General features: G+C 47.4%; 2 protein-coding genes across 2 annotated transcripts in view; one reads left to right on the top strand and one right to left on the bottom strand.

Annotated features, from left to right (window-relative positions):
• POLE (DNA polymerase epsilon, catalytic subunit) overlaps nt 1-2,885 on the top strand; it is a 63,559-nt gene extending 60,674 nt beyond the window's left edge. Inside the window, exons 47-49 of the mRNA XM_070951344.1 lie at nt 301-426; nt 1,691-1,780; nt 2,310-2,885. Of these exons, the coding sequence (XP_070807445.1) occupies nt 301-426; nt 1,691-1,780; nt 2,310-2,423 (330 nt within the window). The 3' untranslated portion in view covers nt 2,424-2,885. The remainder of the gene's footprint in view (nt 1-300; nt 427-1,690; nt 1,781-2,309) is intronic.
• Nucleotides 2,886-5,965: 3,080 nt separating this feature from the next.
• P2RX2 (purinergic receptor P2X 2) lies at nt 5,966-18,204 on the bottom strand. Its single transcript, XM_070950618.1, has 12 exons — nt 17,781-18,204; nt 16,607-16,742; nt 14,934-15,005; nt 13,671-13,737; nt 13,424-13,517; nt 12,070-12,150; nt 11,603-11,741; nt 10,947-11,077; nt 9,095-9,185; nt 7,747-7,812; nt 7,440-7,517; nt 5,966-6,307 (listed from the first exon to the last, which is right to left on the bottom strand). Exons 1-12 carry the CDS (start codon nt 17,906-17,908, stop codon nt 6,194-6,196), a joined length of 1,197 nt encoding a protein of 398 aa, XP_070806719.1. The 5' UTR covers nt 17,909-18,204; the 3' UTR covers nt 5,966-6,193.
• Nucleotides 18,205-21,059: the final 2,855 nt, after the last annotated feature.

Genomic DNA, 21,059 nt, shown 5'->3' with positions numbered 1-21,059 from the left:
GCTGCACAAGCGGCAGAAAGGCATGTGAGCACACAACTCAACTTCTACGAGTGGCGATCCGGCACATGTCCACACATGCGCGCAGCTCCACTTCACAAGCCGAGCTGCGTGTGCATGCAGGCTCATTGCCACTCATGCAGCCCAGTTCGCCAAGCCACAAAAAAATAGGGACCGCTGCATGATTGCACTCTCGTTCCCTGGCCCTTCCTTCTTCCATTGTTAGTGAGCTGTTCCCCTGCAAATCCCCTCCCCCTCTTTCTCCTTCAAAGCCCACCCACGGTCCTCCTTCCCCTCTTCCAGGACAACTCTCTGCTGCCCAGCTGGCTGTGCTCCAGTTGCCAGTCTCAGTACGATTCCGACGCCATCGAGATGGCCCTGGTGGAAGCCCTGCAGAAGAAGCTGATGGCCTTCACCCTGCAAGACCTGGTGAGGAGGGGTGGGGGACATGGCTCCCACTAGATCCAACTGGCGCAGAGTGCGGCCGCGCGGGTGGTAATGGGAGCGACATGGCGCTCCCATGTAACACCTCTCCTGCGCGAGCTGCACTGGCTCCCGGTGGTCTTCCGGGTGCGCTTCAAGGTTTTGGTTACCACCTTTAAAGCGCTCCATGGCTTAGGACCTGGTTATTTACGGGACCGCCTACTACCACCAATAGCCTCCCACCGGCCAGTACGCTCTCATAGAGAGGGACTCCTCCGGGTGCCGTCAGCCAAACAGTGTCGACTGGCGGCCCCTAGGGGGAGAGCCTTCTCTGTGGGGGCACCTACCATCTGGAATGAGCTCCCCCCGGAGATACGGAGGATCCCGGATTTGCGCTCCTTCCGCCGTGCTGTGAAGACCTTTTTATTCCATCAGGCGGGCTTGGCCTAATCTCTTCCCTTTTTTAAATATGTAAATTTTAATCTGTTTTTAAATTATTGGGGTGTTTTAATCTGTCTGGGCCAAAATGATTTAATTTGATTTTATCTGGTTTTTAAATTTTTTGTATTTATGTATTTTATTGTTGGCTGTTCACCGCCCTGAGTCCTTCGGGAGTAGGGCGGTATACAAATCAAATAAACTTAAACTTAAACTTAAACTTAGATAGGAGGCCCGCCCAACATGGATGGCTCTGAAACACCCGACTCGCCCCGCCTGCCCGCCTTAACACAATCCATGTTTAGCAAGTAATCCTGCGAGGCGGAATAGCAGATATTCTGTAATATACAAACCATGTTTCTTCCCACCTTTAAACTCCATCACAACACACCCTGTTTTAGGATGGGGGTGGGGTGGGTGGGGAGAATTTGGAGGTGCAGAAGATGAAGAGGTTTCTTGGAAAACCAGAAAGTCCAGCTGCCTCTTGAAAAAGCATCGTGGGACAACTATGACCCGGACGACTGAGAATCTCCATAGACATTTATTTATTTATTTATTTTATTGATTGATTGATTGGATTTGTATGCCGCCCTTCTCCCGAAGGATTCAGGGCGGCTCACAACAATAAGAAACAGAGAATACAAAAGTTAAAAGACAAATTAAAAAAGAATATCCAATAAATAAGGTTAAACGTGGGAATACCAATTCAAATTTAAGATTTAAGAATTTAAAAAACTACAAAATCAAACTTTGCTGCAAACTTTGTGAAGCCAGGCCATTCTCTGAGGGATCTGGAGCAGAGCCTAATCCGTTTGTGTCTTGCGTGTTTCAGGTGTGCTTGAAATGCAAAGGTATTAAGGATACTCACATGCCCGTCTACTGCAGTTGTGCTGGGGACTTCGACCTCCTGCTCCCCACCAAGGTAGAGTCAACCCCATTTCCTGTCTTTTCCCTTCCTCCCTCCCTCCCTCAGGTCCTTGACTTCTTCCCTTCCCCTGATGGGTGAGAAGCCCCTTCCTTCGCCAGTCTCTTGCTGGAGGGTTACCCACAGTGCTGAAATCCAATTTTTTTTTTTACTACCGGTTCTGTGGGTGTGGCAGGGAAGGATACTGCAAAATCTCCATTCCCTCCCCACTCCTGGATGAAGGATACTGCAAAATCTCCATTCCCTCCCCATTCCTGGGGGAAGGATACTGCAAAATCTCCATTCCCTCCCCACTCCTGGGGGAAGGATACTGCAAAATCTCCATCCCCTCCCCACTCCTGGGAGAAGGAATACTGCAAAATCCCCATTCCCACCCCACTCTGGGGCCAGCCAGAGGTGGTATTTGCTTGTTCTCCAAACTACTCAAAATTTCCGCTACCGGTTCTCCAGAACCTGCTGGATTTCACCCCTAGTTGCCCACCTTCCCCTTCATTCTCTCTCTCTCTCTCTTTCCTCTCGTATCCAGAACTTCCTGGATCATTTGAAGGTTTTCCAGGGCATCGCTCGACATTACGGAATGACCCACTTGCTGGAGAACATTCAGTGGCTGCTTCAGATGAATCCTCAGCTTCTCTCCTGAGAGGAGCCCCCTCGATCCTTTCGGGCAGAAGCAACCCCCAAGGTGCACAGGTCTCCTTCTCGGCCCGGCTGTGAAGTCCTTAAGGAGAGAACTGCTGGTGTAGGCAGCTGACGAGGAAGGCTTCACCCCGGGGAGCAAAAGCTACAAGCCTTAAGGTTGTCCTTCCTTGCGTGGAAACATCAAGAGGAGAATTAAGGCCTTGTGAAGAAGAGATAATGGTGCCTCTGTCAGAACGAGGCTGAAACTCAGCAAAGAAATGTGAGGAGTATTTTTGGAGGGCTCCTTGTCCCCTTTTCGCAGACCCGGAACAAAACTTTGGATTACGGGGGCGTTTTTCTCCCCAGATTTTACGCTGTTTTTATTTTAACTTTGGGTTGGTTTGTTTAAAAAAAAAAAAAAGTTTGTGCTATAAAGAATTCTTTCAAACCAGCTTTTGCCAATATATTTAATAAATAAAGTTGACGCCGCCTAAATCCAAATGAATGAAGCAGATAAATGTGCAATAAAGAAACAAACAGCCGGACAAATGGCTCAACGTAGAATTAACAGCTTTGGAAGGGACTTTTGAGGTCTTCTAGTCCAACCCCCTGTTCGAGCACGAGACCCTTATTCCCATTTGGGACAAACGCCAACTTCCGGTGATGGAGCGCCCACAACTTCCGGAGGTAAGCTAACGGATTAATTTTTCGCCCTTTCGGGCAATTTTTCCTTAATTCTAGGTTGAATGCCGTGGTGAAATGTACTAGTTTGTTACTCTCTGAACTTGGTGGTTTTCCTGCAGACGTTTCATGACCCAATTAGGTAACATCATCAGTGTTAGAAGGGGAGGGTGGGGTTTTCTCCCTGTTTATATACAAGCAGTAAACATACAAAGCCCGGGGACTGCAGAGCCCTGGATGAACTCGCCTTTAATGTCATAAGCCGCTCCAGAGTCACCTCGAAACAAGAGGAGCAGCAAATGAACCTGAATAATGAAAATAAATCTGTCAACCTGCCTTGTTTCGGGGCCCGTCTTTGTGCCAGAAGTAGCTCACCCAGACTCCACCTGTCTCCTGACAGCTTTGGGCCCAGCCTCCAGATCCGGATGAACGTTTGATGCCAGGTTATAAGTTTCACGTGGCAAAATAGCCCTCATCCTCAAGCTTTCAGATTTGGGTTAATGTCAGGGCTCCAAGTAACACCCCCCCAAACGAAAGAAAACTCCAAGGCTTGAGTTTCCTCAAAGTTCCATCTTATTAGAGATGTCATATTGGCACATCTGGGAAAACCCGAATCTGAAAGCTTCTGGGTTTCCCCCACCCAAAGGAAAGTCCATGTCCCTTTCCCCTGCACCCACAAGTCCCATCACATGGTCCAATCAATGCACCGTCCCATCTGGAGATGCCTCCCAGTCACACCCCTCCAGGTGCAGGGCAGAATGTCCTTGACTCTCAGAGAAAAGAATGTTATTTTGACTACAATCTCCCCTCCCAGTTTCCCACAGCACTAAATGTGGCAGGCCTGAAGTTCCAATGCCCAAAATAATTTCCAGGCCTGACAATGAGCCATGGTGGCGCAGTGGTTAGACTGCAGTACTGCAGGCTACTTCAGCTGCCTGCCGGCTGCCTGCAATTTAGCAGTTCGAATCTCACCAGGCTCACGGTTGACTCAGCCTTCCGTCCTTCCGAGGTGGGTAAAATGAGGACCCAGATTGTTGGGGGCAAGAGGCTGACTCTGTAAACCGCTTAGAGAGGGCTGGAAAGAACTGTGAAGCGCTATATAAGTCTAAGTGCTATTGCCCTTCATTCCTTCCCCCCTCCCTCCCATTTATCCTTCCTTCCTTCCTTCCTTCCTTCCTTCCTTCCTTCCTTCCTTCCTTCCTTTCCTTCCTTCCATGGTGCACAGTGTTAAAATGGAGTATTGCAGGTTAACTCTGCCGACTGCCAGGTGTTTGAATCTCACTGGCTCCTTCCGAGGTAGGTAAAATGAGGACCCAGATTGTTGGGGGCAAGAGGCTGACTCTGTAAACCGCTTAGAGAGGGCTGGGAAGCACTGTGAAGCGGTATATAAGTCTAAGTGCTATTACTATTCCTTCCTTCCTCTCTTATTCCCTTTCTCTTTCTCCCTGGTGCCGCAGTGGTTAGAATGCAGTATTGCAGGCTAACTCTGCCCGCTGCCAAGAGTTCGATTCTGTACAGCCCAAGGTTGTCTCAGCCTTCCATCCTTCGAGGTCGGTAAAATGAGGACCCAAAATTGTTGGGGGCAATATGCTGACTTTGCAAACCGCTTAGAGAAGGCTGTAAAGCGGTATATAAGTGCTATTGCTATTGGTATAAAATGAATGGAAGCAGTCGTACAATAAGTTTTTTTTTTTTGTCCCAGCTACGCTCAGTTTCGAGGCTTTAACCCCACGTCTTTTCCTGCATGTCGCTTCCAGACAAGAGTGAAGCCCTTTAACTGTGCAAAACAACACAAATCTTCCTTCTGGTTGAGGTATCCGTTTCTTGCAAAGTGCCATCCGCTGGCGTCAGTTGGCTCTTCGCCATTGGGACTTGGCCAACCCCAATCCTAATCAGCCTGGCTCCGCAGTGCCTTCCCCACCCCACGGAGGTGGCGGGGCGTTGACCCTTTTTGAAACAGTAGATAAAGGCAAGTCCCAAGTGTCTGAGCTTCCCCGAAACCGGCTGTTCCCCCTGCAACTAATTAGATTGTGCAAATGGCCTGATTCAATTAGCTTCTCGGCTCGCTTGGCCTGCTGAGCTTTTCCACTCAGGAAAGGGGATCAAAAGGAGAGAGCTTTTGATTCCGAAGGAATAAAATGAAACTTGCAATTTATTTTCAGTGTTTCCGGACCCTTAGGAAGGGGTTCTCTGCCCAGTTGGTGGGTGGGTGTGGCCAGGGTGGGTGTGTGGCCTCGTCGGCCTCCTGCACCACAGCGGAGGGTGTGGGGGTTGCCTTCCCCGGGCTCCGGAGGCTTTTCTTGAGCCTGCGGGAGGGTGAAAACGGCCTCCACAGGCTCTGGAGACCGGAAATGGGCCCGTTTCCAGCCTTCCGAACTTCCAGTAGCCCCGTTTTTCGCCCTCCCTGAGCCTCCATGCGCGCCTGCACTTACCTGCCTCCAAAACGGACCGTGTGGGGACTCCTGGGAGGGGAAGGGGCAGGGTGGACAGGGCCAGCCAGGAGTGGGATTTGGGGGGTTCTCCGAACTGCACAGAATCTTAGTTAGAGGTTCTCCCGAACCCTCAACTCCAGCAGCCCACCCCTGCAGAGACGGTATCCTTGAGGTGAACTGGTTCCCAACTCAGATAAGCCTCCCCTTAACGACCACAATTGAGCCCAATGTTTCCGTTGCTAAGTGAGACATTTGCGAAGCGGGGTTTTGTCCCGTTTCTTGCCATGCCTGCTAAGCGAACCGCCGCCGTCGTTCAGCGGGTAACGCGGGTTTGTTGAGCGAATCCACCTTCCCCATCAACTTGGCTTGTCGGAAGGTCGCAAAAGTTGATCACGTGAGCCGCCCCACCCCGCCCGCCCGCCCGCCCGCCCCTGGGAACACTGCAGCCGTCATAAATACGAGTCAATTGTCAAATATCTGAATGTAAATTATGGCCATGGAGATGCTGCAACGGTCATAAGTTTGAAAAACGGGTCCTAAGTCCTGCTTTCAGTGCCGTATGAAACTTTGGAACGGTATGTCTCATCTAACGAAGAGGAAGACCAGGGGCGACGTGATATTTCCAATACTTGAGGGGCTGCCAAAGAGAGGAGGGGGGGCTTGATGTTCTCCAAAGCACCTAGGGCTTCAGAGGGCGTTGGGGGTCTTTGAGGTCTTCCAAGGAGAAATTTTGGGGGCCGAAACTGGTGGCCCTGAATTCAATTTTCACGGAGGCCTCGGGATTCTTGGATACCTGGCCAGAGAGAGAGAAAAACCCGTGAGTATCTGGTGTGCAGTGATGGCTTTTTTTAAAAAACATTTCCCTGCATTTGTGGGCAGAGAAACCTAATCAAGGAGAGAAGCAACTTAGAACTAAAGAGAAATTTCCTGACAGAAGAATTAATCTGTGGAACTCCTTGCCTCCAGAAGCTGTGAATGCTCTCAACGCAGGAAGTTTTTAAGATGTTGGATAACCATTTGTCTGAAGCGGTGTAGGGTTTCCTGCCTAAACGGGGTTGGACTAGGACAGGGGTGTGCAACCTTCAACACTCATAAAGAGCCATTTGGACCCGTTTCCCACAGAAAAGAAAACACCGGGAGCCACAAAAACCCTTCCTGACTTATTTCTTGAGCGGCCACAAAGCTAGGATATATAGTTTGTTTGTTTGTTTGTTTGTTTGTTTGTTTGTTTGTTTATTTATTATTAATTTTATTTCTATACCGCCCTTCTCCCGGAGGACTCGGGGCGGTGTACAGCCTGATTAAAAGCACAAAACAGACAGAATTTAAAATAAATTAAAATTATTAAATGATAGGCTCAATTTAAAAGTTGAATTAAACCTTCTGTTTTCTTCTGAAACTTTTTCTTTTCTTGGATTTATCCATGGTTGGCCTACTGGGGGGGGGGGTTGAAAAGCTCAATAAATGTCAATGTCGCACATTGGCGGTTGTGACGCATATTGTGAGCCACAGGGAGCCGCAGCAGAGGGGTGAAAGAGCCGCATGCGGCTCCAGAGCCGCAGGTTGCTGACCCCTGGACTAGAAGACCTCCAAGGTCCCTCTGTTCTGCTTTTTCCTTCAAACATGATTTGTTTTCCCCGACGATGGAGCGTCTCTCTCTCTCTCTCTCCCACAACCCTCCTGCTCCTTTTCATGTTGTGAATTTCGTGGGCATCCTAAGACTCTCCTTGGTGGGCCAGCTGTTATGAGGGGGGGGGGAAATCTTCCTTCCCAGTTTGGCATCCCCAGGCTGTGGCTGTGTTTCTTGGACACAACCATGATTGCCTGTCCTTCTTACTGGTCTGCATCCGTGAACCAGTCTAACACAGGGGAGATTATCCCGAAGACCAAAATGTGGAGACTCTGACCTGCTGCTGGCATCATACCTGGTCAAACTTTCGGGTACTGTACACCTTGTTCTTATTCATGAAAGTCAGCAATATCCAGTCACAGAAGAAGGACACCTGCCAAAGAACGGGGAAGGGGGGGGCAAGAGACGATCAGTAACGGTAACAAAGTTGGAAGGGACCTTGGAGGTCATCTAGTCCAACCCCCCGCCCACGCAGCAGACCCCCTACTAGGGATTCGAACCGCCGAACCGCCAACCTTTCTGATCGACAAGCTCAGCGTCTCAGCCACTGAGCTACACGAAGAGAACTGTGCACGGACGTCCCAGGTGCTGCTGCTACTCACCACGCCGATGGATGTGAGGGCTGTGGCCAGGTTGATGATGGTAGGAATAAGGCTAAACTTCCCAGCCTAAAGAAAGGAGACCCCCCCAAAAAATCTTTATGTCAGAAATTCAGTCACAAATCTCTGCAACCTGGACGTCGTTCCCATAAGGCCAACTGGCCATTTACTCCATAACTATAAACTCGGTCAAATGAAATGCTTGAGCCAGTGATGGCGAACCTTTGCGGCACCGAATGCGCACCAGAGGTGGTATTCGGCAGGTTCTGACCAGTTCTGGTGAACCGGTAGCAGAAATTTTGAGTAGTTCGGAGAACCGATAGTAAAAATTCTGACTAGCCCCGCCCCCATCTACTCTCTGCCTCCCAAATCCCAGCTGATAAGGGAGGAATGGGGATTTTGCAGTATCCTTCCCTTGGAGTGAGGAGGGAATGGGGATTTTACAGTATCATTCCCCTGGAGTGAGGAGGGAATGGGGATTTTACAATATCCTTCCCTTGGAGTGAGGAGGGAATGGGGATTTTACAGTATCCTTCCCCTGGAGTGGGGAGGAAATGGGGATTTTACAGTATCCTTCCCTTGGAGTGGGGAGGAAATGGGGATTTTACAGTATCCTTCCCTTGGAGTGAGGAGGGAATGGGGATTTTACAGTATCCTTCCCTTGCCACGCCCACCAAGCCATGCCACACCCACCAAGCCACACCCACAGAACCGGTACTAAAATTTTAAGAATCCCACCACTGGTGTGCACGCTTGTCTGGGCCACAACCCGGAAGAGGAACGGGCGACACCACGCCTAGGGGGCATGCGCTCTGGAAAATGAACTTCAAGTTTCCGGCTTGCATATATGCGCCAGCCAGCTAGTCTTCCGATTACTGGCGCGCATGTGCATGCAACAATCAGCTGGCTGGCGTGCATGGTCCCGCCGGAAAACAGAAAACCAGCTCTTCCAGTTTCCGGCACTGCCGCACGCACGAAAACCAGCTGATCATCGCAGGCGCAGGCACACCAGAAACCCGGAAGAGGAAGGGGCGACGTCACGTGTGCCAGGCGACATGGCTCCGCGTGCCACAGGTTTGCCATCACGGGCCTGAACAATACACCGTTTTCAAAATATTTATACATAAATAAATATATATATATATTTAAGAAAAACATAAATATAAATAAACTCTTTAACCTCCTGTGCATATTTCGGAAGAAAAACTTGATGTTCCTGGACGTGAAATTCATCATATCAATTTATCCTTTCCTTAAATGCCATACAATGACGTTTCTAATCAAGAACATAAAACTGGATTCAAATGAGAAGGGGGAAAAAAAAACCTTATAAACTTGGCAGGACCCTTACCTGTCCGTGCACTAAGACATCGATGCGGATTCCGTACGCTTTGATCAAGGTGCGCGTACTTCTTCCACCCTCCTGATAATACTTTGCAAATCTGGAGAATTCAAGCAGAAATTGTTGGTTTTCCCAGATCTGGTTGGGATACCCCGGAGCCCTCCAGAAAGAGAAGAGTTTCCTTTTGGAGCTGGGTTTCACAGGTGGGTTTCACACGATTTTACCACTGGTTCACCGCACACCCAAAATGTGAGCGTGCTCGCACGCTTGCTTCACTCGTATGAATGCCTTCTGTGCATGTGCATGGCTTAGAAAAGGTACATGGTGAAACGTAAAATTTGTTACTACCGGTTCTGTGGGTGTGGCTTATTTTGTGGGCGTGGCTTGGTGGGGGGGGTAATATGACGGTGGGTGTGGCCAACCTTAAGATGTTGCAGGAAAAAAATGCTTTTAAAAGCCTCTGACGATCAGGCAACTCAGCTGGGATCGTCAGAGGCTTTTAAAGGCATTTTTTTTCCTACAACCTCTTCGGCCGAAATGCTTTTAAAAGCCTCTGACGATCCCAGCTGAGCCGCGCGATCATCAGAGGCTTTTTTTTTTTTTTTACGTCGCCAGCCTCTACTCATTCCTCGCTTGCCCACCTGGGCTTCTTAGAGCCTCAACAGGAAGCAGTTGTTGGAGCTAAGCAGCCACCCCGAGAAAGAGTTGGCAAAACAGCTCAGTTCAAATTGGATCTGACTGAGGAGGCTCAGCAGAAGCACCTCACTGAGGACTAGGAGCATAGGCTTTCCAAGCAGAGGGAAGACCTGCGGGAGTGCAAGGCCGGGTACCGGCGCCTGGAGGCTCAGCGGGCTGAGATGGTCAGCCAGTTCCAGGCCATGATGCATTCCCACTGGAACGAGACCCTCCGGCTCTTCGCCACCAGCGGTGCTTCCTCCAGCCTTCGCCCAAAGCCCCACACCAGGAGGCCGAAGCAGACCCAGAGTCGGAATTTCTGCCCCCCTCCGACCCACGCAAAAAGACCCCGAAGGGGGAGACTCTGCAGCAACATAAAAGTTCATTGCACGTATCCGTCCCAGGGGCCGTAGTTTGAGGACCCCTGATTTAGTGCAATATAAAAAATGCCAATAATTTTTCTGCGGACCAACATAATTTTCTCATGGACCACCAGTGGTCCACGTTCTACCAGTTGGTGACCATTGGACTAGAAGACCTCCAAGGTCCTTCCAATGCTGTTGTTCTGTTATTCATGCCCGGGCTGGGGTTTTTTCTTGTTTTTTTTTCTTGCACTAAATAATTACAGGCAAAGAGAAGCGGAATCTGGCAAATGGGCACGAAAACTTCACTATGGTTAACTTTCCCCTGGCCACACACACACACACACACACACACACACACACGGAATTGGTCAGTGTCCAATTAGCAAATACTCCTCTTGTTTTGAGAACGGAGCTTTGTTGTAGCTTTCAGGTGGCCTTGAGCTGGAGCGATGCCTCCTCCTTGCCTGGCACAGCATGGATTCCAACCCCCTCCCCCACATTCCAATTCTTCCTCCTTCCCCCCCCTTCCCCAATTGCAAATTCATTAGGCTAAAGGTCTCCAATCTTGGCAACTTTAAGACTTGTGTACTTCAACTCCCGGCCGTTGCTGGCTGAGGAACTCTGGGAGTTGAAAGTCCGCAAGTCTTACAAGTCGCCAAGATTGGAGACCCCTGCATTAGGCTGACAGGTTGTGAAGGGGGAAGCAAAGCAGGAGGGCCAGCCTTGGCACTCCTACGCACCCTGACCGACCAGAGATGAAACCCAAAAGGGCTTAAGACTCCACCCATCCACCCCAGGGGAAAAAGCAGTAAAAATATTACCGGTAATTGTAGCCAGAGGAAGCCTGAGTCCATTTGGGATCCAGCCTGCGGAAGGAATATCTGGGGTTGCACTCGGAGTCCGGCAGGTCAAGATTGCAATTCCAGTTAATGATCACGCCGATCACACCGCCCTACAGGACAAAAACAGAGCAAAAGAATCAGAATCGAGCTGGAAGGGATCTTGGAGGCCTTCTATTCCGGCCCCCTGCTCCAAAGGAGACCCTAAATACTTAGAATAATACAGTTGGAAGGGATCTTGGAGGTCCTTTAGTCCAGCCCCCTGCTGAACCAGGAGACCCTATACTGTTTCAGACAAATGGTTACCCAACATCTTTAAAACTTCCAGTGTTGGAGAATTCACAACTTCTGGTGGCAAGCTGTTTCCCTGGTTAATTGTCCTCACTGTTGGGAATCTTCCCAACCCCTTCACCAGCACCAGCACCAGACTTGGCTGAGGGTCAACTCAAAGTCATCCAAGTTGGCTTCTGAGACTGAGAACTAGCACCTGGGTTTTCCCACCTCTAGACTGGCACCTAAACCACCGCCCTTTTCTCTCCCTGCCCACCCAACCCCCAACACCCCAAACATAGTGACCTCCCTACCTAACATATCGCAGTAAGGAGACCAAATGCACACAGCCAAGATAAGAGGGTTACCTTCTGAGCCAGTTCGGAAAAGTCCTCGCCTGCCTGTGCCACAATAAAGCCCAGCTTGAAGATGGGACAGTAAAGATCTGTGGTTTCGTTGAAAGTGCAGTTCCTCAGGTAGCCATCACTGTTGTCCTGGATGTTCTCTCTAGGGCAGAGACAAAGCAGGATGATTAGCCGGAAACCTAATGTCAGGTTTCGAGGTCGGCCAATGATTCGCCCCCAATAGTCAGTGATGGCGTCAACTGACTATATCGGGACGTCGGAAACCACAGCCATGGTAATGTGGTGATCAAAACTGGTACTCCAGTATTCCAGGTGTGGCCTGCGTAAGGCTTTATAAAGCGGCACTAATAATACTTCACATGATTTGGATTTTATGCCTCCGTTTATACCACCAAGGATCGTGTCGGCTTTTGGGGCTGCCGCCGCGCACGGCCGGCTCCTTTTTAAGCGATCGTCCGCCGGGTCCTTACTTGGAGAAGTGAAAACGAGGAAAATGGATGCTGTTCTTGATCAGAATGGTGAACTCTGGAGCCATCGTTGCCAAACTCTCACTAGGAAGTCAAAAAGAAAAAACGAAGCCACATTAAGATGGAGGCAAAGCTAGCCGGGGACCAGAAATCTGCATTCTTCTGGGTTTGTGAAGTCCAAGTATAGAATTGTTTTCCTTCCTAACTCTCTACATCTGATTGCAACCAGGCTCTGGCCTTCACCTAGATATAGAAATAAAATGAAGTTGGCCACGGACAAGGCCAAGTAATCCATGCCCAGGTTCCCTTTTGGCTTCCTTTGCTCTGCTGGTTTTTGAAAACGGATAAAATCCTTCGAGTTTGTGGAATATCCACCTGCTTGCGAGAAATGCACTCACATTCATTTTAAACCATCCTGGGATTGATATAACCTGACTCAGAAGGTTATAAAAGTAAGGAAAAGTAAAATATTTCCCCTTTCAGGCTTGCAGGATTCTGCTACTATAGCCGATGTCAATAATTCATAATTCTAGTCGTCCTATGGAGTCAGTTTCTTGATCTGGTATCTCTCTCTCATAGGGTGATCAAGTAGATCAAGTAAGTATTAAACAAAATCACAGAAATGTGCACCTCCCTATTTTTAAGGTAAGGTAAAGGTTCCCCTCACGCATCTGTGCTACTCGTTCCTGACTCTAGGGGGCGGTGCTCATCTCCGTTTCCAAGCCAAATAACCAGCGCTGTCTGAAGACGTCTTTGTGGTCATGTGGCTGGCACGACTCAACGCCAAAGTTGCACGGAACGCTGTTCCCTTCCCACCAAAGGGGGACCCTATTTTCCTACTTGCATTTTTTACGTGCTTTCGAACTGCTAGGTTGGCAGAAGCTGGGATGAGTCACGGGAGCTCACCCCATTACGCAGCACTAGGGACTCGAACCGCTGAACTGCCGGCCTTTTGATCGACAAGCTCAGCGTCGTAGCCACTGAGCCACCGCGTTCCCTATTTTTACAAGTTTATAAAACCATGTCTGCGGAGGTGCGGTCCCGTGTCATGCCCACCCTGGCCACGCCCCCACCGAGGCCTCCAAGGTCAAACCCAGTCCTGATGTGGCCCTCAATGAAATTGAGTTTGACACCTGTGATCTAGGCCCACATTTCTTTGATCTGAATCCATCATCCAGCCATCATTAAGCCAAAGATTACGACTTCATACAGAACGCGAGCCGGGCCATTGCGTCTCACCAAACCTAGTTAAAATAAATCCGGTGTGCTAGGCGAGCCCAGCATCTTACTCCAGTTTAAGACACCAATCCGGGCAGGGTTGGGCAGGAGAACATCTGGACTCCATGTCCCTTATTACCTGAATGTCGCTCCGTTCTCCACAGGACACCAAGCCATCACTTGGCAGGTTTTCTTGGTGATGTTGTAGGGGACGCAATGCCCCGTCTTCATTCCTGCAGAAAAACAACAACAACAAGAAGTGCAGATCTCCTCTTTGCCTCTGCTTTTATGCTCAGGGTACTGCTGTCTCCGTACTGTCACAAGGGATGGATCAACTGGTAGCTACTGGGTATCATGGCCATGAGAAGACGTTACCCCTTACTCACCATTCCCCAGCACCTCCTTCTCACCCGTGGCACATTCGTGGTCAGACGTGCAGGAGGCCTTCAGGTTCTGCAGAAGACAAGACGCAGGAGGGGAGTTAGTGGTCAGTCAAGATGCCAGACGGTCCACCGTCCAGTTGGCGAATCCAGAAAAAGAAACTCCCGGGGCATTATTTTACCAAGTCTCAAGGGTTTGCAATCAAATCCAGAAAACACACACAGGTAACGGATGCAGCAGGATTCATTAACTTTTCTTTATATACATAATAACACATGAGACATATATACAGTACCAAGAGTGGTTCTTCCAACATGGTAGAGAGTACAAGCAAACACAGGCAGAGGGGAGAACGGTTTCAGTTTCAATTCAGCAGACGAACTACTTTTGTTTTTGAACCCAGAACTTAATACAGACAAAGAGAACCTCCTCTATACAGGGCAGTTAAGCTAAGCTGCGGAGCTGGCAGCAGAGTCGGACAGTGAGGAGGCTGGGGAGGAACATGGGCCGGTCCTGGAGGCTGGGGAAGGCTTGGACGAGGGCTCTGTGTCGGAGGCAGAGATGGGGCCAGGGCCATCTGGGAGTTATGTGTGGACTCCAGAGCCTCCAGAGTCTGACATCAGTGAGGCAGAGGAACAGGGGGAGCCTGTTCCCAGTGCGCGCATGTGCAGATCTGCCAGAAGGCAAAAACAGTTAAGACAAAAGGGGCAACTCAGGAGTAAGGCTTGGAGATGATTGACCCCTCCCATAAGACAAAAGAGGAGCAAAGACACGTGAGCCTTTGCAGGAAGCAACATTGTTCGTTCTAGTTAGTTTAAATTCTGAAGCTCCGTTTTGACTCTGTGCTCCATGTGGCCTTGCAAGACTAATTGGCAATGTGGTCTTTGGCAGCGTTTCAAGGGAGATAAAGGTGGGTGCTTATCAGCCTTATCCCGAAGGACTGTGGCAGAACTTCTGTCGGACTCTTTAACAACTCTTTGCGACTCATCCCGGGCTGTGAATGAACAGAATTCACAGCCGTTGAAATAAAAAGAAGGTTTTTGGGACTAATTGTGTGCTTTTTACTGTCTCTGGAAGCCTAGGACAGAACACCTAAGCCACACCCAGGCTCCTAGCTGTCTCCAGCAAATACTGTTTCAGTTTCCAAACAGTCCTCATTGGCTGACTCAGTTGCCATGTCTCTGTCGGTCATGAATTCTCTGACACCAAGAGTGCAAACTTTACTGAATAAACACTCAAATGTGCAGCTTCGCTCCAACGTTTCCTACCTCCGGACAGGTCCTTTGGGTCTGCGAAGGAGTCATTTCAACCCGGGTGATGATGCTGAAGATGCTGCCTCCCTGCAGGGGGGAGAGAGGAAGGGATGAAGGCAGCCGCCCAAGCTTGCCCTTCAAAGCCATGTTTTCCCCCAGAGCAGGAGCCGTGAGATAGATTGGTTGGAAATTTAACCTTATGGCGCCATCGGCAAAAATATATTTTTAAAAAAGGCCCTCGCCCCTCCTCAAGGATCCTTTCAGATATCTGCTGATAGCATATCTCCATTGCGCTCCTGGATCCAAGTTAAGGAGAGAGAGAGAGGGAGAGGGGAGGAAGGAAGGAAGGAAGGGGGAGGGAAGAAAAGGGAGGATTAGAGGAAGGAAGGAAGGAAGGAAAGAAGGAAGGAAGGAAGGAAGGAAGGAAGGGGGAGAGAAGGAAGGATTAGAGAGAAAGGAATGAAGGGGAGGGAGGGAGGGAAAGGAAGGGAGGATTAGAGGAAGGAAGGGAAAATTAGAGGAAGGAAGGGAGGGAGGAATACAGGAAGAAAGGGAGAATTAGAGGAAGGAAGGGGGAGGGAAGGAAGGATTAGAGAGGAAGGAAGGAAGGGGAGGTTTAGAGGAAGGAAGGGGGAGGGAAGGAAGGATTAGAGAGGAAGGAATGAAGGGGAGGGAGAGGAAGAAAGGGAGGATTAGAGAAAGGAAGGGGAGGAAAGGAAGGAAGGATTAGAGGAAGTGAGAGAAGAAAGGCAGGATTAGGGGGGAAGGAAGGATTCGAGGGGGAGGGAAGGAAGGATTAGAGAGGAAGGGAGAGAAGGAAGAAGGATTAGAGAAAAAGGAAAGAAGGGGAGGGAGCAAAGGAAGGAAGGATTAGAGAGGAAGGAAGGAGGGAGAAAAGGAAGGATTAGAGAAAGGAAAGAAGGAGGGAGAGAAGGAAGGAAGAATTAGAGGGGAAGGAAGGAGGGAGAAAAGGAAGGAATAGAGAAAAAGGAAAGAAGGGGAGGGAGCAAAGGAAGGAAGGATTAGAAAGGAAGGAGGGAGAAAAGGAAGGATTAGAGAAAAAGGAAAGAAGGAGAGGGAGCAAAGGAAGGAAGGATTAGAGGAAGGAAGGAGGAAGAAAAGGAAGGATTAGAGAAAAAGGAAAGAAGGAGGGAGCAAAGGAAGGAAGGATTAGAGAGGAAGGAAGGAGGGAGAAAAGGAAGGATTAGAGAAAGGAAAGAAGGAGGGAGAGAAGGAAGGAAGAATTAGAGGGGAAGGAAGGAGGGAGAAAAGGAAGGATTAGAGAAAAAGGAAAGAAGGAGGGAGCAAAGGAAGGAAGGATTAGAGAGGAAGGAAGGAGGGAGAAAAGGAAGGATTAGAGAAAGGAAAGAAGGAAGGAGAGAAGGAAGGAAGAATTAGAGGGGAAGGAAGGAGGGAGAAAAGGAACGATTGGAGAAAAACGAAAGGAGGGGAGTGAGCGAAGAAAGGAAGGAAGGATTAGAGAGGAAGGAGGAGGGAGGGAGGGAAAGAAGGTGTGGTCTTTCTAAGGCTTTATAAAGCGGTACTAATACTTCACATGATTTTGATTCTATGCCTCCGTTTATACCACCAGGGATGGTATTTCCAGCAAGGTAAAGGGTGGCCGAGCCCTCCCACCCCCAATCCTCCACTTTTGGAGGAGTTGCTCTCATTGGGGGGGGGTGTCTCACCTCCGGGGGCTTCACATATTCCTCCACATCCCACACTTTGCGCTCCGAGAAGGTCACCCCCTTGACTTTGGTAATGACGGAGCTCTCTGGACCGGATTCACACTCCTGGTAGCCCTTCTGGTTGCTAAACACGTACCTGTTTGGCAAAAAAACAGGACATCAGTGGCACCTGAACAATTCCTCAACCAATCTTAAAGCAGAAATTCCCTTCCTCAACCCACCCACCCCCAAATAAATTATCTTGACCTAATCCACATATCAAAGGATAAGGTCTGCGAACACCAACAGAGGTCATTAAACTAGGTGTCCCAGAGGAAGTGCACATTCACAAGAATAAACACCTACCTACACACAGAGAGAGAGACACAAACACATGTCACCCTAGAATCAACACATAAACATTTCCAGCTCCCCCAATAAAAATCTCCTGCTGTACCCCATTTCTCTGCAACCTGTCCCTAAAAGCAAATTGATTTTGCTTTTACGAATATATATTTCTTTCCTCACAACACTCTGGATCTAATATTATAATATTAATATGCGACATTAAATAAATACACACATACACATATTCCCATGTGTTTCCTTGGCTAAATCTTTTTTTCAATTTGTTTTTATTTTTTAGACAAACACACAAACATACAATGTATGTTTGAAACAGAGTATTTGGCCGATTCGCAATTTTAAACATTGTTTAGTCATTTCAATTCAATTTAGAATTTCTGTATTTCCTTTTTGCCATATTTATTTCTCATCTGTTGTTTTTTTTTAAAAAAAGAACCAATATTACCCTTCATTCTCATCTCTAATCTTAACCAAATTCAGCTTTTCCCTTCTATTCTATATTATATACCCCTTCCCATTGTCATCTATTTTTATATCTATCCTCAAATTAGTTAGTTATGTAATATTACAATGGTTCAATTCTTATAAAAATAATAAAGCCGCTTATTTTATAACGTACATTTCCTTTGATAATACAAATCCAACATTCTAGTATAAATCAGTTAGTTATATAACTATCTTTTTTCCCCCGTTTAATCAATATGAACATGAATATTCCAATTATTTCCATCTAAATCTTCTTCACGTACCCAGGTCAAGCTACACACCACAATATCTGCCCCAAAGCATCTTTGAATACCCCACCATCCGGGAGGGTGGCAACGCTTACCAGATGAAATAAACCAGGATCAGAAGCTGGACCAGCCTGTAAATGATGCCCAAGTTAGGATTCTTCACCACAATCACTTTGGGTGTCTCGTAACTCCAGAAGTCCCTCCAGACCTTCTCAAAACCCATCGTGTGCCCCTTCTTTTTCTCGGAGTAGTAGCGAGAAGACAAGACACCCTCAAACCTGTGGCCGCTCTTGACGTCTTTAAGGGCGAGGAGGTCCCATCCCAGCAAATTGTTTGGAGAATTGTGCCAGGCTGTAGCTTCCCAGAGAGATCATGTCCAAGCGAGAGGCTGTCCAGCTCTTCGCTTTACCCGCTGGCTCGCCCAAGAGAAGGCTGCAGGATTTACAGATCCCAAGGAATCCTTTGTCTCTGGCACAATTGGCGAGAAAAGCCGAAGTTGACCCGTAGGGCAGGATCGCCCTCTGGTGCCATCCAAGAGCACCACATCCTCTTGGTCCACCATTCGCCCCTTCACAATCTTTCGGTGGTCTCGGAGCTGGGTTGTTTTCTCGCAGACGTTTCGTTACCCCAGCTAGGTAACAGCATCAGGGCTAGTGATGTGATGGCGTTACCTAATTTGGGTAATGAAACGTCTGTAAGAAAACAAGCAAGCTCAGAGAGCGCCGAGGACCCCACAATCTCCTCCTCCTCCTCCTCCTCCTCCTCCTCCTCCTCCTCCTCCTCCTCCTCTTGGAAACCCCCATTTTCATCTAGCCTGATGACTAGATGATGTCACCTAGTCTACAAAAACACAAGCTCAGAGAACACCAAGGACCTCACAATCTTCTTCCTCCTCCTCCTCCTCCTCCTCCTCCTCCTCCTCCTCCTCCTCCTCCTCCTCTTGGAAACCCCCATTTTCATCTAGCATGATGACTAGATGATGCCACCTAGTCTACAAAAACACAAGCTCAGAGAATACCAAGGACCTCACAATCTTCCTCCTCCTCCTCCTCCTCCTCCTCCTCTTGGAAACCCCCATTTTCATCTAGCATGATGACTAGATGATGCCACCTAGTCTACAAAAACACAAGCTCAGAGAATACCAAGGACCTCACAATCTTCCTCCTCCTCCTCCTCCTCCTCCTCCTCCTCCTCCTCCTCCTCCTCCTCCTCCTCCTCCTTGGAAACCCCCATTTTCATCTAGCCTGATGACTAGATGAGGTCACTTAGTCTACAAAAAAAAAACAAGCAAGCTTCCAAAAATGGAAGTGTAAAGAAATGCCCTCAGAAGAAGAAATAATACATCAAATTTACAGCTGTGCAGAGATGGAGAGAGACTTACTTTAGAACTCAAAAGACAAAAAGTGAATCAACATACTATGAAGTCTGGAATAAATTTTTTACTTGGTTAGATAAGAGGAAGAATGCCAAAAACAAGGGATAATGAATGTCTGGAAATGTATGTATATATATATTAATGTATATCAATATATCAAGGTATATTGAATTTGCGAATGTAATATAGGTTTATTAAATATACGTATAGCTGTTTAGGAAGTAAAATACGGTATACTTGATATATATTGAAATAGGAGAGATGTAAATTTGTATATAGATTAAGGAATATATTACTTATTAACTTGAATTTTGACGCAAACGTTAGAAACCAGAGACGCTGAGCAATGTCCATTGTTTTACATTTAAAACTAAAAAAATATTTTAAAAATAAAAAAAAAGCGAGCTAAGAGAGCACCAAGGACCCCACAACCTTCCTCTTCCTCCTCCTCTTCCTCTTTGTAACCTCCATTCTGTTCTGCACTAGAACAGAAGCAGATGTCTTGTTTGCCGTTTATCATCACAATCCAGACAGGCAGCCTGAATGTCTAAAAAACACCGGCGGCATATAAATTGAACTAAATAAATAATAAGAAAGTAATAAGTAAAGAAGTAATTTAAAAAAAAAACACACCCTTCCCCTGAAGAATGGCAGATATACGGATCTTGACAGTTACCCAAATACAATTGCACAACACAGGTGAATGACACACAATAGCTGGCCTCCTCTATCTTCTGCTCAGGTTAATGTGACTCCCCTTCAATGTGATTTCAGTCTGAGCCCTCTAATTGAGTTTTTTTCCAATTGGGTCCGATTGGAATTCCAGAGAAAGGTGAGAAAAAAATTGGGTCAAAATTTAGAGAGGTGGTTCCAACAGATGCAACGGAGACCCTCCCTCTTCCCCCACTGCTCTTCTTCAGGAACTTGAATCAAAGTTAAATTTTATTTTATTTTAAAAATTTTATTTTATTTATATTATTTGTCAAGCATGTATAAGATACCAGATGTAAGTATAAATAAGATTATGAATGCAGGAAATGGTGCCCTTTTCTTATGACGATTTGTGAACCCTCCCACTTCAATCCCAGGTCTAAAAACATGGGAAAGATTCTCTAAAATGACTACAAAGAGACTATTATATGTTCAAAAATGAAACTCTGATACAATACCTTCATTTATGGCTGCCTGGAAATTTAGGACTTTGCATAATATGGGAAAAAATGCATTTATGATTTGTGGTTTTGAGTAAAAAAAAAAAGAGTATGCATTGTTTTATATGTATATGAGATCATTTTATAATTTCTATTTCTATTTGCCGAAAAGGAGATTGGATACTTCGATTTTTTTCTTCTTTCTGTACTTTTGCTTTTTTCCCCCCTTCTTTCTTTTTTATTCCTTAGTTCTTAAGCTTTTTGTAAAACGTTTAATAAAAATTCATTTAAAAAAAAAAACCCAAAACAAATCAAACATACCAGAGAGGCAATGATGAGCCCCAAGTCTATAGATAAGCTTGGGATCAAAGTCCAAAATTCTCCAGGTTAATAAAATCAGACGCCCAAAACATGATTAAATCAACCCAACCAGTTCCAAGTTCTGTCTGCACTTCCACTTCAAATCAGAATAGAGCTGGAAGGGACCTTGGAGATCATCAAGTCCAACCCCCTGGTCAAGCAGGAGACCCTGTGCCAATTCAGGTAAAACAGCCGTCCAATCTCTTGTTAAAAACCACCAATGATGACCCTAACCCACAACTTCTGGTGGCCAGCTGTTCCTCTGGTTAATCGTTCCTCACGGTTAGGAAGTTTCTCCTTTTAATTCCAGGTTGCTTCTCTTCCTTGATTAATTTCCCTCCCATTGTTTCTTGTCCTGCCTTCAAGTACTTCGGAAAATTATAAAAAATTAAATTATTCTGTTTTAAATTTTGGTATTTATGTGTTTTATTTTGTGGCTGTTCACCGCCCTGAGTCCTTCGGGAGTAGGGCGGTATATAAATCCAATA

The sequence above is a fragment of the Pituophis catenifer genome, unplaced genomic scaffold (assembly GCF_029215685.1).
Source record: "Pituophis catenifer annectens isolate HBS135680 unplaced genomic scaffold, rPitCat1.0.hap2 SCAF_10, whole genome shotgun sequence".
Classification (NCBI taxonomy): domain Eukaryota; kingdom Metazoa; phylum Chordata; class Lepidosauria; order Squamata; family Colubridae; genus Pituophis; species Pituophis catenifer.
This window is presented reverse-complemented; position numbering and strand designations above follow the sequence as displayed.

What these genes read in the sequence shown, in the direction of transcription:
- P2RX2 (XM_070950618.1), bottom strand. Translation starts at nt 17,908, where the DNA reads ATGGGTTTTGAGAAGGTCTGGAGGGACTTCTGGAGTTACGAGACACCC. An exon ending in AATATGTGAAGCCCCCGGAG is followed by an intron (nt 15,006 to 16,606) that starts GTGAGACACCCC and finishes TCCCCCCTGCAG; the next exon opens with GGAGGCAGCATCTTCAGCAT. An exon ending in CCTCGTTTTCACTTCTCCAA is followed by an intron (nt 11,742 to 12,069) that starts GTAAGGACCCGG and finishes TCTCTGCCCTAG; the next exon opens with AGAGAACATCCAGGACAACA.